The sequence below is a fragment of the Tachysurus vachellii genome, chromosome 25 (genome assembly GCF_030014155.1).
Source record: "Tachysurus vachellii isolate PV-2020 chromosome 25, HZAU_Pvac_v1, whole genome shotgun sequence".
NCBI lineage: Eukaryota > Metazoa > Chordata > Actinopteri > Siluriformes > Bagridae > Tachysurus > Tachysurus vachellii.
Genome location: NC_083484.1, coordinates 4,620,007 through 4,640,000, shown reverse-complemented (window position 1 = coordinate 4,640,000; position 19,994 = coordinate 4,620,007). Strand labels below are relative to the sequence as shown.

At 37.0% G+C, this 19,994-nt stretch overlaps 2 protein-coding genes across 4 annotated transcripts in view; one reads left to right on the top strand and one right to left on the bottom strand.

Moving 5' to 3' along the window:
* The window catches only part of si:ch73-173p19.1 (uncharacterized), a 10,967-nt gene extending 7,737 nt beyond the window's left edge, over nucleotides 1–3,230 (top strand). Inside the window, exons 13-17 of the mRNA XM_060861983.1 lie at nucleotides 465–639; nucleotides 896–1,052; nucleotides 1,392–1,545; nucleotides 1,763–1,871; nucleotides 2,216–3,230. Coding sequence (XP_060717966.1) covers nucleotides 465–639; nucleotides 896–1,052; nucleotides 1,392–1,545; nucleotides 1,763–1,871; nucleotides 2,216–2,421 — 801 coding nt within the window. The 3' untranslated portion in view covers nucleotides 2,422–3,230. The remainder of the gene's footprint in view (nucleotides 1–464; nucleotides 640–895; nucleotides 1,053–1,391; nucleotides 1,546–1,762; nucleotides 1,872–2,215) is intronic.
* A 1,671-nt stretch (nucleotides 3,231–4,901) lies between these two features.
* Nucleotides 4,902–19,186, bottom strand: LOC132840154 (ferroxidase HEPHL1-like). 3 transcript variants are annotated; one of them, XM_060861592.1, is made up of 20 exons: nucleotides 18,928–19,185; nucleotides 15,984–16,228; nucleotides 15,678–15,890; nucleotides 14,983–15,156; nucleotides 14,486–14,740; nucleotides 13,837–14,005; nucleotides 13,139–13,278; nucleotides 12,318–12,431; nucleotides 11,989–12,194; nucleotides 11,513–11,666; nucleotides 11,171–11,380; nucleotides 10,549–10,768; nucleotides 10,128–10,267; nucleotides 9,581–9,703; nucleotides 9,371–9,471; nucleotides 7,576–7,795; nucleotides 6,927–7,066; nucleotides 6,708–6,852; nucleotides 6,380–6,406; nucleotides 4,902–5,725 (listed from the first exon to the last, which is right to left on the bottom strand). In XM_060861592.1, exons 1-20 carry the CDS (start codon nucleotides 19,083–19,085, stop codon nucleotides 5,628–5,630), a joined length of 3,252 nt encoding a protein of 1,083 aa, XP_060717575.1. In that variant the 5' UTR covers nucleotides 19,086–19,185; the 3' UTR covers nucleotides 4,902–5,627. The 3 variants fall into 3 exon arrangements, with proteins under 3 accessions (XP_060717575.1, XP_060717573.1, XP_060717574.1); XM_060861590.1 differs by having other exon boundaries at nucleotides 11,989–12,431; nucleotides 18,928–19,186; XM_060861591.1 differs by having other exon boundaries at nucleotides 4,902–5,695; nucleotides 11,989–12,431; nucleotides 18,928–19,186.
* Between the last annotated feature and the right edge of the window lie 808 nt (nucleotides 19,187–19,994).

The following is a 19,994-nucleotide window of genomic DNA, read 5'->3' as shown; positions in this document are numbered from 1 at the left end:
GCTATATAAGCCGTTATGTCTAGATTAGATATGTTATATAAGCCATTATGTCTAGATTAGATACGTTATATAAGCCGTTATGTCTAGATTAGATACGTTAAGCCGCTACGTCTAGATTAGATACGTTAGATATGCCGCTACATCTAGATTAGATACGTTAGATATGCCGCTACATCTAGATTAGATACGTTAGATATGCCGCTACATCTAGATTAGATACGTTAGATAAGCCGTTATGTCTAGATTAGATTAGTTAGATAAGCCGCTACATATAGATTAGATACATTAGATCTCTGGCTAAGGGCATTTGACAAATGGCATAAATGTAAGTAAAAATTGAAAGTATCTGAGAGAAGTCTCTGCGACTCTAATGACTAGATCATTGTTTTTATTATGATGCTTATTATTATTATTGTCGTTGTTGTTGTTGTTGTTGTTTTATGTTTTGGATGTGTTTCTCTTAGGTGTGTGACGTGTCCACTCTGGCCGATCTTCACAATCTACAGACTCTTCACCTCGACTACACTCAGGTTAAAGAAGAATCTCTGCAGTGTCTTTCATCTCACCGGACTCTATCATCGCTAAGTCTTCATGGTATCCCTGTCAGTAGCGGTAATCACACACTCCAGATCCTCTCAGGTCAGTCCTCTCCCTGTGTGTGTGTTTGTGTGTGTGTGTGTGTGTGTGTGTGTGTTTGTGTGTGTGTGTGTTTGTGTGTGTGTGTGTGTTTGTGTGTGTGTGTGTTTGTGTTTGTGTTTGTGTGTGTGTGTGTGTGTGTGTGTGTGTGTGTGTGTGTGTGTGGCTTAGCTTTCCAGCAGATTTCATACACTGACACTGATCACATATTTGTTTTTAGTAGTTTTTAATGTTTTTTTCCCTTTTGTTTTTGTTGCAGGATTAAATCTGACACAGTTAACACTCCCTGGACGTCATTCAGTGACCGATGCTGGGCTTTTCTTCCTCTGTACACACTCTCTGCTCTCTGTGCTCGACCTAAGCGACTACACACACATCACTGACCAGGGCATTGCACAACTGGGAAAAATGACTCGGTATGTCATGATTCACTAAAATCTCAAATACAGAGGTGCTACAGGTTTGGACCCCTTGGCAGAATAAAATAGAATAGAATAGCATTTATTTTGTCACATATACATTACAGCACAGTGAAATTCTTTCTTGACAATTTGAAGGTTGGGGTCAGAGCACAGGGTCAGTCATGATACAGCACCTCTGGAGCAGTGAGAATTAAACGCCTAACAGTGGCAGATTGGCAGTACTGGGGCTCGAACCCTGATCCTCCCTTCAACAACCCAGAGCCTTTACCCACTCATGCCACAATTGCCCTGATAAAACCATATTTAAAACTCTCTCTGTCCGTCTTTACCCAGGCTGAAGAAGCTTTCGTTGAGTAACACTCCGCTCACTGATGTGGGTTTATCAGCTCTGTCGTCTCTCACCCTCCTGATGGACGTGTGCTTAAACCGAACAGCTGTGACAAGTCGTGGAGTCACTGACTTCATCACACGCCTGCCTTACCTACAGGTATACACACACACACACACACACACACACACCTTTATATATGTAGTTCATTCATTCAATTTTAAACAAGCTCTTGCTGGGTGGGAATTTTGATGTCAGTAAAGCTTTAGACACAAACTCACTTCTTTTCCTGCTGTCAAAATTTCAATCAAAAATATGTCATTGACTTTAGCTGTAGTGTTCAGTGTGTTTGTGGTTTTTTTTTGTGTTCCTGTAGGTTCTAGGTTTGTCTTGCACACAGGTGGGAGATTCGGTACTGAAAGCATTTATTCATTGCAACGAGCTGATCAAACTGAACCTGAGCAAAACACGCATCACTGATCGGGGTAAAGTAAAGAAGAAGAAGAAAAAAAGAGATATATTGTAGATGACATTAGATTGTAGATACATGCATATTTGTAGATCACAGATTAGATACAAAATATTAGATTGATTATTGATTTCAGATTAGAAATTAAATGTTCATTTGAATATTACGTATTAATTACAGGGTTTAGATGACATAAGGTTTTACATTATATTACATATTGTAGGCATTACATTATAGAGGAAGAATTAACGATTACATTATAGATTAATAAAAAAAAAAATTCAGATTAGACATTATTGACTAAAATGTGTCATGCATGCTGTGTATTAAAACCCCGTCGTTTTATTGGCTCATTTCCAGGATTAAAGTTTCTTCATGGTATGAAACTGAGTCAGGTGAATCTGGACGGTACCGGTGTTACTGCAGAGGGCGTAGCCAAGCTTATCTCCACCTCTCCTCACTTGATCAGCATCCGTGCTAATAACACGAGACCGGTCCCTGCTGAACGACAAAGCGATGATGATGACGGTGAAGATGGGCAACGACACCGAGACATCTCTGATTAGGCTACTTTGTGCATGCGCAAACACACGCACACGCACCCACACACACACACACACACACACACACACACACACACACACACACACACACACACACACACACACATACACACACACAAAGAAACATTGCTTCTGCCATTTAACGCATCTTAATCCTGTTATTAATAGCACTAATAGTTTTATTATAGAAAACATTTATCAAACACTTAAGATAGCTTTACCAAAAAAAAACAACAAATGCAATAATGATAATAATGATATTATTAATATTATTAATTATATTGCTGTAATATTCCTATCCAATAGGCTTGTTTTGTTTAGCCTGAACTGAAACCTTCTTTGGTCTGGTTTAGGGCTAACGAGGAGGCTCAGGCTCTAAATTCCAACACAGGTTTATTATTACATGAATAATAATTAATAATATTTTTTGCAAAATCCATTAAAAGAAAATAAACATGACCGTCTAAGCAGTTGAGCTGAAATAATCATGCCCCCCCCCCGAATTTCCCAAAAGTTGTTCCATATCATTTTATGAAAGAAAGTGTGTGACTACATAGTTTACCCATCACATCATGTTCTTAAGAATTAAGAATCTAGCATTAAGAATATGTTGAAGTTGTGCCATGTCATTCAGAATTACACAAAACCATTTTACAGAATCAGTCAAAGAATCAGTGTTTTAAGCAGTACTAAATCATTTAAGACTGTTAAGCTTGAACCTGCGAAATGTAACTTATAAAATATCTATTTTTTAGATATTGTTTGTATTCTGTAAGAGTTTTGTATAAGATCATTAAAAAGACAAGAAGTTATTATGAATCGTAATTGTTGTTTACTGTACAGTAGTACTGAACTTTTATCTCCTGACTCATCTAGCCGTCTATATTTCCACCCTTAAAATCTGAAGATTAGAAAGCTTTAACCCTGATGGAAATACAGACGTTAGTTAATTGAGCCTCAAGAACAAAGAAAGCAAATGAGGAAGATTTGGAATTTGCTTGTTATTTGCCTGGACTTTTGCAGCTCGCTGCAGTCAGGTCTACCAAACCTGCGCTCCTCCACTGGCTTCCTCAGTAGCTGCACACATCAGTTTCAAAACACTGATGTTTGCCTACAAAACCAAAAATGGACCAGCTCTGTCTTACCTCAAAGCTCTCATCAGTCCTCACACTGTGCCTCGAACCCTCAGATCTACCAGCGCTGCTCGACCTGTCTCACCATCTCTCAGGGCAAGAGGTAGGTATACAGCAAGATTTGGTGTTTTCTGTACTGGCACCAAGGTGAAGGAATGAACATTTGAGTCACTGCCAGTCTTCACACGATGACTGAAGTCCTACACAGAAACACTTAGTGCTTTTTTCCCCTGTTCGTTGTGTAGGTTGATGGTATCCTAAAACTAACCTAGTGAACCAGTGTTAATGTATTCATTCATAGAGCCTTCAAAGCACTTTTAAAAGCACTTTTGTATGTCGCTCTGGATAAGAGCGTCTGCCAAATGCCGTAAATATAACGTAAATGAATTGTGCAGAAACTTTTCTTTGCCACAAAGCAGCCAACAGGGCAGAATAAAAAATATCTTTATTGCCTCTTCATGTCATAGTCATGGAAAATACACTAATATGTTCCTCCAAATACACGGACTAGCAGAAGATTTGTTTCTCTGAAGAGGAAGAGATAAGGGCGCTGGCCATATAAAGATTAGCCAGCATGGTACTACAGCCAGGAGTTTTGTTGTAATGAAATAAAACTGACATTAATCAAGAACAAATAAGTTCCAGTCAACGGAAAACCATCTGTCAGTCAACAGACAGTGTGTGCTGTTTAGATATATTAACCCTTGTATGTTGTTTGGGTCTGTGGGACCCATATTCATAAACATCAATAGTTTTGAAAAACTTTGCGTCCTTGTAAATTTGTTGATGTTCTTTTTTTATTACATTTTATTAAAAAACAAGTAGCACTTTAATAAAAAAAATGTGATGTAATAAAGGTAAAGGACAAATATTAACCATATATGCTGTTTATTTTGCTTGTAATTGGGTTGAAGTAAACATCTGTAGAGTATTTTAACATCAAATTTTTGATTGTGTTGAATTAAAATCCCAAAAATGCATCGGGTCCAGCAGACCCACGAACACTGGCTGAGTAACAAACATACGAACAACTTACAAGGGTTAAGCACATTTAATATTGTTAAGCATTTCTAATTACCCTTTCTACACAGGACAGAGACTCAGGGAGTGCCCTGAAGGTGGGGGGGGTGATACAATCACGATTGAGGATCAGTGCAGATGGAGACTAGAGAGCACAAATATTGTCCAGTCTAAATGTGGAAGCACAAAATTCTGCATTTTGGAAATGAGATGCTTGAAAGTGCAGACGTAGATCAAATTTGGCTCAGATTTCCTTTTGAGAATAAAAACAGAACACACACACACACACACGTGCACACACCCTGACCCCTTAAATAATAGGACATGTCAGTCTTTTATAAGTCAACTTTAATCCACTTAAACACAGCACAAAATGATTTAAATAACTTAAATTCTCTCTTTAAAAAATCCAAAGCACATAAAATATATTAAATAGCACTTCAATATATTCTATATTATCAGACGTTTGCTTGTTCTCAGTGTTTGCTTTGATTTCCTGTATTTTGTTTAATTCTGTCCGACCTCCTAAAACATCTCTGTAGGTTGTCCGGCTACAATACATTGTTCCTCGCTCTGAATGTTTTTTGTGACTTTCCGACTTGTTTATTGTGCAAACTAGACTGGATGAATAATCTGTTCTTTTTAAACTTCTCTTAAGAATGGGAGAAAAATAACCTAGATCCAAAAGATTCAATAACGGATATAAACCGCATGAACTTAATGGATTAAAAAATCAGTAGTGTGATTGTATTCATTCTAAATATATTTTTGATACCAGTTGGACATATAAAGACATATAAAGGCATGCACAAGACATATAAAGGCACATGCAAACAATTTTGTTATCATTCAATACTGTACTTACATTGTTTTTTGTTTTGCTCTACAGTAATCCGCATTCATACAGTACATACTATTTTATAATCTAGCTAGTCTCAGATATACAAAAAAATCCTAATAAAAACGTACCATAAAAATACAGTGTTTAAACAGACAGCCCAAAGCATGATTTCACAGTGAGTAGTGAAGTAAAATGAATCCTTCGCTTCCTTTGAGTCACTGAAGCCAGTAGGTGAGTATAATGGCTGGCATTATTCGGCTAAACCACTGCAGAAACACGAAGCCTGAAAAAGATGCAAATCTGTTCACGAAGCCTGAAAAAGATGCAAATCTGTTGGTGAATCTCAAGCAAAATGGTGGCTCAATCAAGCAAAAAATAGACATTTAGATATTTCTTGACAATTAGATCTAAAGGTAAAAAATCATGACAGAAACATGGTTTGAACCATGTTTGTTTCTTTCACCTGTAACCAAACTGGACGGTGGTAATGTGAAGATATATGCCTTAAAGGTGGAGTGCAGATCACCAAAACAAACACGCCCCTAAACCAAATGGGTGTCACCCTGTTTTGATAGCTCCACCCCACAAATACATGCGCAACCCAGACAAATATTAAGCCGGAACCTGCTGGCAGCTGGCCGAGGGGATATTTTTATCAATAAATGAACTCAATGAGTAATACTATGGTAATACAGGTCAGCTCCATTTCACGCGGAAGACGACGTTCAACACCTAGAACCCGAGGCAGAGCTAATGTCAGACATGCTCACTGAACACTCTCTCCGCCGCTTATTGACAAGACTGCTCATTGGCTACACGTTTGTTTTGTTTGTTGGCCCAACTCGTTTTTCAAACATCGTGCACCCCACCTTTAATGGCACCACCCCAGCAACAAAGAAAAATATAGTTTGGCACAAAGGTATAAAGGTTTTGGTATAAAAATGTATTGTTTAAAAGTGAGCCTTACCATTTGTCCAGGCTTTGTTATACACAGCTGCATTGTAGAGGGAAAAAAAGAATAGAAATTTAATTACAACATATTCAAAAAGTTGGAAATGACAGACTTAATTTTAAACTTTAGAATTTTTATTATGTTTCTATACTTCTGTAAACACAATTCATTCATTTTTATACCCTATACAATTATTTGCTATACAGATAAACTGAATTGAATTTGATTGAATTTTCAGCCACATGGAACCAAGAAACGTCTTAATTTCTGTCTTTAGACTCTAATGATATATTCTATTCTTTATTTTATTCCAGACAATGATTCTGATGTAGGTTTAACTTACTGAAAGTCGTCTCCATGCCAGAGTCGATGTGGTCTGACACGTGGCAGTGGAGGAGCCACGTTCCTGGAGTTCCAGCCCGCAGTTGAACAGTCTTAAAGGTTCCAGGGAACAAGCCGTACACGTCAGCTCTATGGGGCTGATCCGTCTAAGAGAAGGACAAAGTAGTTAATGGCTGTGTCGGTGTAAATACTGTATTTTCATGACTAAATAAATTTGTACCTTGTATATGAAGCTCTGATCGTGAAAGTGTATTGTGTGCACATCTTCCTCACTCCCCAGTCCCATTAAATACCACTCGGTCCTATCTCCCTGGCGCATCCTCAAACCGTTCAAATTAGCATACAGCTTTCCATTGATACCTGATTACAACAAGGAGAAAGAGATACAGTAAAAAAAAAATACAAGGTTGAGCCATCCATCCATCTTTTTCCTGAATTGCTTATACTACAATTTTATCCTGGAGCCTGGAGACTCAAGGCAGGTGACATCCTGGAGGGTTTCAACCCATCATAGGGCACAATCACACACCCTTTCACACATTATGACTAATTTAGTGATGGCAATCAGCTGATGGAGGAAACCAGAGTACCCAGAGGCATAAAACCACAGAGAACATACACATGTACTCCATGCATACAGACCGGAGTGACTATTAATGTTCCACAGATATGCATTGGTGGAAATCACACTTATAAAGCTCTGATATGATTCCCTTAAATATACATGGAAAAAAATTCTATTGCATATTCTTTCTCTGTCCAATAAGAAAAGCAAAAAAAACAATAGAAAGTGAAGTTTATTTGTAAAACACAGTTGCTGGCTCCTTATAATGTTCATTGCGTTTATAACTGTTTATAAAACTGCTTACCGTGCATCAGATTACTTTCTAAAAAACGTGGTTCATTTTTGTCGACAGTATTATTGCCCAGGTAAGTGTTTATATTCTCCTCCAGATACCACGATTCGTTCTCATCAAACACCATGAAGAGAAGAGCAAATTCTTTTTCCACATCACTTCGCTGTCTTGTGCTGTTCAGAGTCCCCTTACGACACACTACCAATGGCCCGACCAAGCCGCTCGCCAAATCCTGCCGCCAAAATGACACGTACAATAGATTCAAAGATTAGACATGTACAACTTATAAAAGTGCATGTGATGTCATGTGAAAAGTAGGATATACATGACAGGATTTAAATTCAGGATTTAGTCAAATTTACATATACATTCTATAGTATTTGGCAGACAGCCTTATCCAGAGCGATGATATACACACATACATAATATACATACTTGGATCAACACTTGGATGGATATGTTTTTGACCCCAGTCATTGTTGGATCTGTATTATGCCTGACATTTTTGGATCTGGCTTTTTGGATTATATAAAAAGAAGCTATCACATGCCGGTGTAAATGTAGCCTGTCCCTGTTCTTACTGTATGTTCCACCTGACAGAATACTTCACTCTCAGACGGTGGCAGCAGGAGGGCAAGACTAGCATCATGCCAACAGCTGACTCCATCTGCAGTGGCTTGACCTGGAGCCTCTGCCCCTTTGATGGTGAGTAGGACCTGCTCCTTGGGTTTGTGTTCCTGTTCCAGTTCTATTTTTATAAGCATGGTGGACCAAGCCAAAGGAAGAACAGTGGCTAGGGTTCCTGCCTTCCCACCTGCTGGCCTCAGGATACAGTAGGCCCTTTTCTGCTGTAGGTGGAGGAGTTGTTTGCTTCCTATCTGGAGTTTGGGAGGGTACCTGGAAAAGTTCATTTGAAGAGCCAGCCTTATATCTGAGCCCAAGTCCACCAGCTTATGTCCCAGGTGAACTGAGCAGGACACACAGCAGCCCTCAGCGCTTCAGTACATTGCTCTCTTTTGTTCCTTGTTTCCACTGTTTTGTTTACAGTCATGTGGTTTTGTTTTGCTTTATGCCCTGTCTTTGCCCCGTTTGCTTGTTTCCTTCATTGCCTGTTTCCATCACGTGTCCTTAAAACCTGCACCTGTTTTGAGTTTTGCACTTACATAAACCCTTGTGTATGCTCTAGCAGGGAAAAACAGACAAACTGGCTGTTCGACCTCCTATTACAGAGACATATTACAAGGACACCGAGGTCTATAAAATGACCTATTCTCCAATTCCAATGTTTTTCTATGGTTAGTAAAGGGTGTGGCTTAAAGAGCAGATCCAAATAATCAGCAGGTGTGTATGAATACTTCTGTAGCTTTTATAGTCAGAATATGTACACACGTATTCATGAGCCACAGAAAAAAACGTACATAAAGGGACTTGCGGGCTAACCTTGTTTTTAGAACATCATTACCGGGTAAAATAGATGTAGATGTTAATAATTTCAAAATGAAGCAGTTTTCTTATGGAAAAATACCACCTTATATTGTCACCATAATGAAAAGTATTTACCGAATTAAGAGAATAATGTTTTTATATTTAAATATTATTCCCACATACAGTACAGCGTGTGTTTGTGTCACATCGTGTTGAGAAACACAGAAAACTTTTAACACAATACACAAAAAATATATACAAATGTCAAAGTGTACATATCTGTAGTGAATATTAATCAAAAAGCTTGTCACCCTAGTCCACTTTTTATATTTTGAGGCACTAAGTCTTTTTGGTACTAACATGTTGATTGCAAGTGTTTTACCTTCAGAAAGTTCACTGATGAGTAATAAGGATAGATTGTACAGTTTGACTCATTGGGTTCAGGACCGGAACTGATAGTCCAGTTATACCTTGCTGTGTTACCTACACAAATAGAAGTAGATTTTTTTTTTTATCACGTATAACACATTACCCTTCATACAAGCATAGGTATCAGATTAGAGCAGTAGCTGTCTGTTTGACTGTAGCGTACCTGGACTAACAGGTTGAGCCGTATTGCTTTTCACTCCATGAGCGTGAACTGAATAGTTTCGTTTGGCTTTGTTTTTAAACACAACCTGGACCTTCTCACCGACTTGCACCCTGAGAATGGGACCTGTGCACAGAAGGATGAAGGATTTTGGTATTTGTCTCATAGTCGTTTATCAAGGAGGCTAGAAAGTGCATGTATCATATATATAGTAAGCAGAAAGAGCTTAAAGAAAAACTTCTAAAAACATTTGTAACCTGGGAATCCTTTAACTAACTGGGAAAGCCTTTAGTACAGACTAACCCAACAAGCTCTTACTGCTTACTATACAGTATATGATGACTCCATCTGCCCAAACCTGAGAGCTCCAGATGAGATTAAACCCATTCCACTTAAGTGACCAGTCAAACACAAAACAACTCAATAATACTTTATAATAACATTCCATTGTAATAAAATAAAGCAGAAAAATAAGTCACAGACTGGATTTAATTTTTTTATCCCACCCCTTTCTTTGCAAAACCTGACTGGAATGGAATAGCTGTTTTACCCAGAATTCCCAAATGCTCCTCATCAGGACCCCTGGCATCCTGTTTTGTGAAGGTCTCATCCGTGTACTTGCGGTACACCACCTTTCTGTATACAGGCCCAATCCGATTCTTAGATTTATTTAGGTAAACGCTTCCAGGACTGAGAGACAAAAAAAAAAAGAATGGCAAACTATAGTAGTAAATAACCATTAATGTATTAATAAATCCTTCAGAGGAATCTGTTTTAATGTACAGTAGAGTCATAGTAAAGGTGAAAAAACTGTCCAGAGTTAGGATTACATGACAGGTACCTTTTAAATTCAAACAATACATTAAATCACAGTATTATTAATTTTTTTGTTCAAATATAGCCTTTAAGTTTTTGGATGTACTTTAGGACAGAAAGTCATGTATTTTCTGTGTGGACCAGCACTTACTTACCTATTGCTGAGAGTTGTGTTAAATTTCTCCGACTCCCATGTGCGGTTTGGTGCGTAATTCCACTCCACTTCTTCAGAAGCTATATAGAAATACACATCAGGCTTAAAGGTTGTAGCCTCTGGGTCTGGGTTCTGACTCGGTGTGGAGCGTTTGACGGTGTACAGCTGCCGCATACCAGCACGGTAGTGATAAGGTATAAGAGAGCTCAGCTCAAAAAGTCCTGAAGCAAAAAACAAATATCATTCCTTTAACAGTGGAACAATTAGTGGCACTAATAATTATAGCTTATTATTCAATTTATTTGTTAATTTAATGGGTACTTCATTTTTTTGTCACACAGTCCTACTGATCTGCTAAAGGCAAATTAATTAAAGGATTGATCTAGTTTTTGCAGTTAAGTTGAAATTAAAACTACTTTTTTTTCCTTTTTACTGATTTAATAAGTTGGCTTTAAATGGGATTTGGGACAAACCGACCACACACACACACACACACACACGCACACACACACACACACACACACACACACCATAAATGGTTCCTAAATGACACTTAATATTTCTGTTTTATTTCATTCAGGTGTTATGTACTCGTTTTGAACTGTACACTCGTATACTGTTACCATTATTGTCAGGTGTCATGGAGACGGTGACACTGGAGTGAGGGAAGAGACTGAGTGTGTTATGTGTAGTGTTATCCAGCTTAAACGTGTTGCCCTGGAAGTAAATGGCAAAAAGATCCACTGAGCCCAGGGCCATCAAGTGCCACACAACATGGTCCCCCTCAAACAAATAAAGATCAGGAATGTTTCCGTACATGAAACCATTCACCGCTGTGAGGGACAAAACACACGCGCACACACACACACACACATACACTTGATATGAAAAGCTTGCTGTAAAATTGCTGTATATTCACCTACTATGTGTAATTAATCATGTACAGTTGTAGTGTTAGTGCTTACAGTGCATTTTATTGCTCTCTTGAAATAGTACATCATCTTTGTCTGACTCATCACCACCAAACTCTTCAATATTCTTCTGGAGATACCAGCTTTTATTCTCATCCATCACACTGAAGAGAAGGAAAAACTCTTTTTGCACCTCTGACCCTATATGCTACACACACAAGCACACACATGCACAAAATCAGACTTCTGTCATAAATAGATCGACAACTTTTCAACGACAAATTTTCATAAATAAGAGCAGTAAAGTAATTTTAATAAATAATAGCTGAAGCTGGCTAGCTATTAAACAAATGATATAGAGTCTCTCTTAAATACTCCTCAAATATAAAACCTTATTTGTTATTCATTCCCAAAGCATCTTTAGAAACCAAGGTGCACTTCTTAGCTTTTTTACTGGTGTTTCACTGAAGCTGCTTCTGGGCTAACGTTAGATACAGTAAGCTAACGTTAGATGTGTGTTGTAAAAGTACCTGTCGTCCACTCTCATCCAGAACTCCTTTCTTGCACACCTGCAACGGTCCCACCAAACCAGAGTTGGTGTCATTGACAGGATCTGTAGCAGAGTAGTACAAGTATGACAGACAGGGTGGGTCACTGGGTGAAGGACCTTCTGTCACCCTCCATCGATATGTAAATGTGTGACCTGGTGCGACACTGGCACCTGCTTTCTGAGAACCTGAAGAGGTCAAAGTCCTCTGCGTTAGTTGGGTTTGTTTTGGAATGAGTAACAGTAAGTCATACAGTGCCTTCTTTAAATCAATTAAGGCTTTGAATGTATTAACGTCCTGATATTTCATACCTTCGTAAGCTTTGTCGTACGACACGCCATGAGGTTTCATGCTGAAGTTACGACGCCCCAGATTTCGAAATGTCACCTCAATGACATCACCAGGCTCTCCTCTGATCACAGGACCTGCGAGCACACACAACACACAACCGTGTGTATTATAGCGTTCTCTGTTCATAGCACAACCATCCTGTTACAGTTCAACAGCACTTTAGAGTACTTCAGAATCATGACAAAACAGATAAAAAAACCTCTTTTCTTGAAGAGTTAAAAAGGAATCAGTTGTTCAGCATGTAAATCATCTGGAAAACATTAAGACTATAATGGCTGAATTTGAGTAAAATATAAATCTAATTAAACTACTATGTACTTGCCCAGACAAAGTGGAAATTTGCAATAGTCTTACAATGCTTTAAGCATTTTGTATTGTAAGGAAGCCCTAACATATCATTATTGTCATTAAACCTTATTAGGTTTTCCAGTTGTTTAGAATGATAATATAACAAAACAGAAACAAAGAAAGGATTATGTTAAATAAAAGCTTATGTTCAAAAAATGAATTAATCATTTCACTTATTATAACTTTATATTATATATTCTAAAATATTTGTAGTTTCATCTATCACTTCAAAACTGAATACTTGGGATATACATGACTGAAATTTAGTGGCTGCTTATGCAAGTAAAGTCCAGACTACTGTAAGTCAGTCTCATACACACTGGCCACAAATTTGAATAACACATACTTCCTGTATTTTTTGTGACTTTACAGACAGATGCTCTCTCTTTCACACACACACACACACATAAAACAAATTTAGGTTTAGATTTACCCAGAATGCCTAGGTGATCATCTGAACCACTTTGATTGATCTTGGATTTGAATGTGTCATCGTGGTACCCAGTGTATCTAATCTTCCAGTACTTCCCTCCCAGCTTTCCATCTTCTGTACTAAAGAATTCGTTAGAGTCACTGCAAAAAGAGGAACAATAATTTGCACATAAACAGGTTTGTTCAAGCTTGGCAGCATTCCGTGATCACTTCAAATCTGATCTGCCAGAAACAAATAATCTTGCACTAAATGTAAAGGAATAACTGTGTTCCTGCACTATATATGAGCCAATAATAATAATAATAATAATAATAATAATAATAATAATAATAATAATAATAACAACAACAACAATCGTAATAATATTACGATTATTATTATTATTATTATTATTATTATTATTAGTAGTAGTAGTAGTAGTACTGTACTGTAGTTCCAAGCCATTAAATACACCTTGAACTGCCTCCAGTTGCTATTTCTACCTCTGCCTGCAGTATAACATACAGCTGAGCCTACTGTTTCTATTTATTTGCAAATTAGGTGCAATATTTGCAGATTCTGTACAGTATATATCAAATGATATGATAAAAATGATTCTGATGTGTAATGTATGATATGTGAATGTAGTGCATATAGCTGCAATCCGTGTTTCAGTATATGATCTTATATATTGAATATGTTTTTTTATGTACAGTCACCTGTTTTCTTCATTAAGTGGTTTATTGGTCAGTATGTTTTTCCCTGAGGGGGCATAATTCCAAAGGATCTCCTCTGCTGCGATGTAGTAACGTCTGATATGACCAGACTGCACAGTGGGTGCAGGATCATTTTCACATGAAGACACCTCATAAAGACCCTGCATACCTGCTGCTCATGATTCATGGACATAAGGGGGAAAAAAACTCATTAGAATAATAAATACTCTGTGGTTATAGCAAACCAATACTGTATTCATAATTCTTAAACCATGAGCTTAACCACTTAACTACCCCGCACCAACCCCCCAACCTTCAACATTATGGGTCATTTATTAAGGAACATACAATAATTGTGTACTTTATCAGAAACGCCTGAAGATGCAGATACCAGTCAAGAACTTTAGTTACATTCTAGGTTAATAAAACATCCTAATAGAAAAAATCAAATGCGTTATCAGTTTTTTGACCATAGTATTGTTGCTGGTGCTGAAGGACCAGTTTGGATATTTCAATTATTTGCTGATCTCCTATCATCAGTAAGTACTGATAGGAATATGGTTTACAATGAATATTTGAAAAATGAATCATGAAAGTTCAGGGTTGAGTAATTAAATACTTAAAATATCGACAGAACAGAAAAAAAGATTACCATGCATGTAATCTCCAACTTGGCACCCAAACAACCACTTCCCATTCGTATTGGGCACCATTTTTGCAGTGAATGAAGTGGCAGGAAACACATTAAGGGCATCAGTACGATGACCTTGGTTGAGCAGGGTGTGGCCATGGAAGTGGACGGAGTGAAGCTCTATGTCATTTCCAATACCAAAAAGATGCCAAAACACTGGTCTACCGAGACACACTCGCAGTTCTGGCAAATTTCCGTAAACAAAACCATTTATTGCTAGGGGGAAAAAAAGAAAAGCATTCAGTGAAGTGAAAGTGAAATTGTAGAACTGACATCGAAGCCATTATAAACCTACACACAATTATAGCATTATGTTCGGACTAAAAGAGGATTCTGTATTGAAACTAAAAGTGTAAAGATCCACTCGAGAAAATGATACAATTCAAGATAGTACAGTATAGTGTGACATTTTTTTGTCTTGGATACCTGAAAAAAGAAAAGAAAAGAAAACAGCTTACAGTGCACCCGGTTTGAATTCTGAAAGTCTTCATCCCCTGTGATATTCTCAGGTTCAGGGCAGAACTCTTTAATATTTTCTTCAAGATACCAGCTAAGATTTTCATCCACTGCACTGAACATCAAAAACTCATGAGACACGCCGGATTGTTGATGTCCAGATTGGTCCAGAGCTCCTGAGAGTAAAAATACACAATGCTCTTTTTTTTTTTACATTTACAGCATTTAGCAGACACTCTTATCCAAAGTGACTTAGATTTTTTTTTTTTTATTTCAGTTTATACACATGAGCAATTGAGGGTTAAGGGCCTTGCAGTGGCAACTTGGTGGACCAGGGATTCAAACCAATGACCTTCTGATCAGTAGTCTAACACCTTAACCACTGAGCTACCACATCCCAATGCTAATGTTCTAATGTGCACGTTGCATACGACCTTCTTTATTCTATACACATTATAAATACATAATAAAATCAATATTAACACTGTATAATATTACCACAAATATAACAAACATTTTCAAGTGAAGTTACTATTATCCTAAAACAAAATCCCCCGAATTGGTTTAGTTTTCTTATACCTCAAGTTAGACAATTAGAGACACATCATGATTGATATCGTTTATAGTTACATTTAATATAGAATATCCACAACTTGCATCTGGAAGCATGTAAACATTATGAAAGCAATTATGTTACCCTTCTTGCAGATGAGTAACACTCCAATGAGTCCTGCTGCTATGTCTTTGGGTGCATTTACATGAGAGTGATACATTGATGTAAGACAGTCGGAGTCTTTCTCTGTAGGAGCAAAATTTTCTGTTACAATCCATGTGTACGTGTAGGTGTGTCCTGGAGCCACAGCATCATCACTCTTATTCCCACCAGACGTACCATCCGGATACCATGCACCTGGTAAACAGTCCGACATTTCATATCATAATATGTTACACATACATTTAAATATTATATAATATACATCATGTGGAGTAAAACCCATCCTACCTTCAGAGTTCTTCTTGTACAGGACGCCATGCGGGTGGATTGAATAAGGCCGGGATGCAAAGTTCCTCAGATGCACTACGATCTCATCACCTACTTCTGCACGGATTACGGGTCCAAGGAACCCCAGCATGTCCAGCTTACGCTCCTCATTGGTGAAAGTATTATCTGTGTACTGTTTATACACAGCTTTTTTATACACAATACCGGTCCGCTTTGCACAGTTTAACAGATAAGTAGAGGCATACCTTACAGAAAAAGTAAAAAAGAGATGATATGAATTATGAACAGAGAATACAATTCAATTCAAGTTTATTTGTATAGCGCTTTTTACAATTGACATTGTCTCAAAGCAGCTTTACAGAACATAAACATGGAACAAAAGGTTATTATAAAGAATAATATAAAGATTAATATAAATCAAAATTAAAGATTAATATTAAAGATATATTAAAATGTGTTTGTATTTATCCCCAATAAACAAGTCTGAGGTGACTGTGGGGAGGAAAAACTTCCTTGAACGCTAAAGGAAGAAACATTGAGAGGAACCAGACTCAAAGGGGAACCTCATCCTCATATGGGTGACGCTGGAGGGCGTGATTATAAATATACACATATGTAATGATCGTGGACGCAGGATAAAAGGGACCCAGATGCAGGGTAGACAAAACACAAACGGGGTTTAATAACCAAAAAACACGAAACATAACACAAACTAACAACAAGACAAAACAGTAGATTCAGGGGCGTAGCCATCATTTAAAAAGTGGGGGGGACGAAATGTCTAGTGTTATCTGTTTTTTTTTTTTCAGTTAACCCTTGTGTAAATGACAGGTTTTATTTTTAATCATGATTTTTTTAATCATGCTTTATATGTGTTATGATTATATATGATTATAAAACAGAAAGAAAGAAAGAAATAAAACAGCTTGCCACTAGGACAGTACCCTTAAAAGCCACATCTGTTCTCATCTGTAAAGCTTCTTGTGTGACATCCTGAATCTGCCCTGACAAACCTAGGCTGTCTGTTTCTTGCTCATTCTTGACAACACATAAAAATGTAAAATTAGTGCAATAATGAAAGAGCAGCCCATTAAATAAAGATCGTACCTATCAGCATACTGTAACGTTTCCCCTGTGATCTACCCTCATTCACCGGACTACATTACCCATCATCCTTTGCACCCCGTCATCCACCATGTTTGTTTCCTGTCTTCACCTGTCTGTTCACCCGGACTCTATTTATACTCATCACCACTGTCTTCACTCATTGTCGGTTATCGTCTTTACTACGTTGTATGTATGTGTGATTTACCTGCTCCTTATTATTAAAATGACATCTTTAATGTCACTATTCGTCGTCCTCGTCTCTGTCGTGTACGTACAGTGACACATACTTGATATTATGTAGAATTGGCAGAGTTAAACATGCTGTAAAATCTCAGTTCAACATTATCTTTATTCTTATTTGAAGGGTTTTGATAACACACTTGTTAAAACAAAAGACGTTATAAAAGAGTTTATATAACGTTTGTCAAAGCAGCTATTTTTCCTTATAATCCTTTAAATTAAAACTTGCTAATTATTCAACAAGAGCAACACAATTGGGATACCATATGGCAACTTACACTGCCTGACATTTTTATAAAAATGGAGTGAAGCGTTTTTTGCCGCTTTGAGCTCATCCTAACCGAATGCTGGACCATGGGTGCGACTGTACAGTACTGAGGGCGCGTGATGATGACGACAATTGTGAGTGACTGATTGCCGTGAACGTCATGTATAGACTATCTTAAACTTTCTTGTCTCTTTGAATTTTAAACCACTCTGCATTTATATACATTGCTCCATTAAAACCTCAACATGTGGTGAACACAACTCTCCACTAAAAAAGTGAGGGGGACGAATTTACTTTTTATAAAAAGTGCGGGGGACATCCCCCCCCCGGTAACCCCCCCGGTGTCCCCCCCGGTGTCCCCCCCGTGTAATCTACGCCCCTGAGTAGATTCCACGCTGCACCAGGCGGCACGGACTAACTAAATACTACTAACAATCAAGACACATGAGGGACAGGTGTGCAGACCGGGAGGAGCAGACGAAGGCAGGGCAGACATGTGACAGAAAAACATAAACAAAAAGGCACATGGCCAGAGTCCGGACCGAGTCCTGACATCATATGTCTGAACAATTTGGACAAACATTTTTTAGTGTTAGGTATTAAAATGTTTTATTTATACATTATATTTAATAAGTGGGGTATTTATATCTATTATATCTAGCAGCCTATTATTGAGCAAGCTATCACAATAATTGGTAACTCGCTATTATTATTATTATTATTATTATTATTATTATTATTATTATTATTATTATTATTATTCATTCATTCATTAATTTTCTACCGCTTATCCAAACTATTCTCGGGTCACAGATGTCATTGGGCATCAAGGCAGGATACTCCCTGGACGGAGTTATTATTATTATTATTATTATTATTATTATTATTATTATTATTATTATTTATTTATGTATTTATTTATTTATTTATTTATTTATTTATTAATAAAATGCCATTGAAACACTGCAAATCACAAATAAATTCAGAGAATTAAAATCTTTTGAAAATTAAAAAGAGATAAAATAATAATAATAATAATAATAATAATAATAATAATAATAATAATAATAATAAAATTTAATAAAAATAAATAAATAAATACATTCGGTTTGTGTCTTTTTAATGAATTAAGTGAAAGAATAAAAATGGTACAGTCCATTGTAGGGGTGCTTGAAAATGTAACTGGACGAATTTCGAAGTATCATCTATTAAAACTTTAGATTTCTTTTATTTTCATGCTTTTTAGAGGCGTTAATATTGTGCCTAATAAACAGTTGAATATTTAAGCTTATAATGACTAACCAAACGATTAGAGCTTGTTTTACTTACTCATCGTGTCTGATATCATGGCCACTGATTAGATTCCGTTCGCTTGGAGCATAATTCCAGTATAACTCTCTGATCCCTATGTAATATGTCCTAGTGGCTGATTCACTCAGACATAACACGGTCAGAACCGTGTAATAAAAAGTACAAGCTTTTGTCATCGTGCAAAAAGTCAACTTGTCTTCCGTGTGTCCGAGTTAAGAGTAATAAACACTGGGAGGATTCCAAATGCCTCTTTGTTTTGGTTGGCAGAAGTGAAACCGAAAGTAAATCTGACCGCCTCCTTATTGGAGTAAATGGAATAAATTCCTTTAAGAAGTGAAATTAATATCTCTGAGCTGTGACCTGCTTATAATAACACGCCTGTCTCCTTCCTTAGTAGAGTAATGCTAGAAATGCTAGACGATTAAATAAATAATTGCTGACGGCGTTTGAAGCTTGGATGAATACCTTTATTGTACATGGGTGTTTCCTTAGTCATGCAGATGCTAGAATTAGAAGGAACTACTTTAACCCTTGTATGTTGTTTGTATTTTTGTTATGCAGGTCTGCTGGACCCACTGCATTTTTGGGTTTTTAATTCAACACAATCAAAAATTTGATGTTAAAATACTCTACAGATGTTTACTTCATCCCAATTACAAGCAATATAAACAGCATATATGGTTAATATTTGCCCTTTACCTTTATTACATCACATTTTTTAATTAAAGTGCTACTCGTTTTTTGTTGTTTTTTAATAAAATGTAAAAAAAAAAGAAAATGATCAGTTCTATACAGTAAGTACTGACTTATACATGGAGCCTAATTGTGTTAAAAATGGTGCTTTCTTTGACTGTATTGCTTAAATTGGTTTTCAAAATCCATCCATGTTTGATGTCGTAGTTTTTCTCCTCAGTTGTAAGAATATAAAGGATGATTAACATTTCTCTCTTTTACCCAATGACATTTATATGTAAACAGGAAGTTTGGGAGATGTGAGATATGTGTGGGAGGTGCGGATGAACATGACACATGTGGATATGTGAAACATGATTTTTTTACTCCAACATGTTTTGTTTGGTGTTAAA

Excerpts from the sequence above, each read along its gene's own strand:
- LOC132840154 (XM_060861590.1), bottom strand. The coding sequence starts at position 19,085 with ATGACAAAAGCTTGTACTTTTTATTACACGGTTCTGACCGTGTTATGT. Across the intron at positions 15,157-15,677 it reads GTTACTCATCTGCAAGAAGG|GAGCTCTGGACCAATCTGGA; the intron begins GTAACATAATTG and ends TTTTACTCTCAG. Across the intron at positions 10,268-10,548 it reads AACACAACTCTCAGCAATAG|TCCTGGAAGCGTTTACCTAA; the intron begins GTAAGTAAGTGC and ends TTTGTCTCTCAG.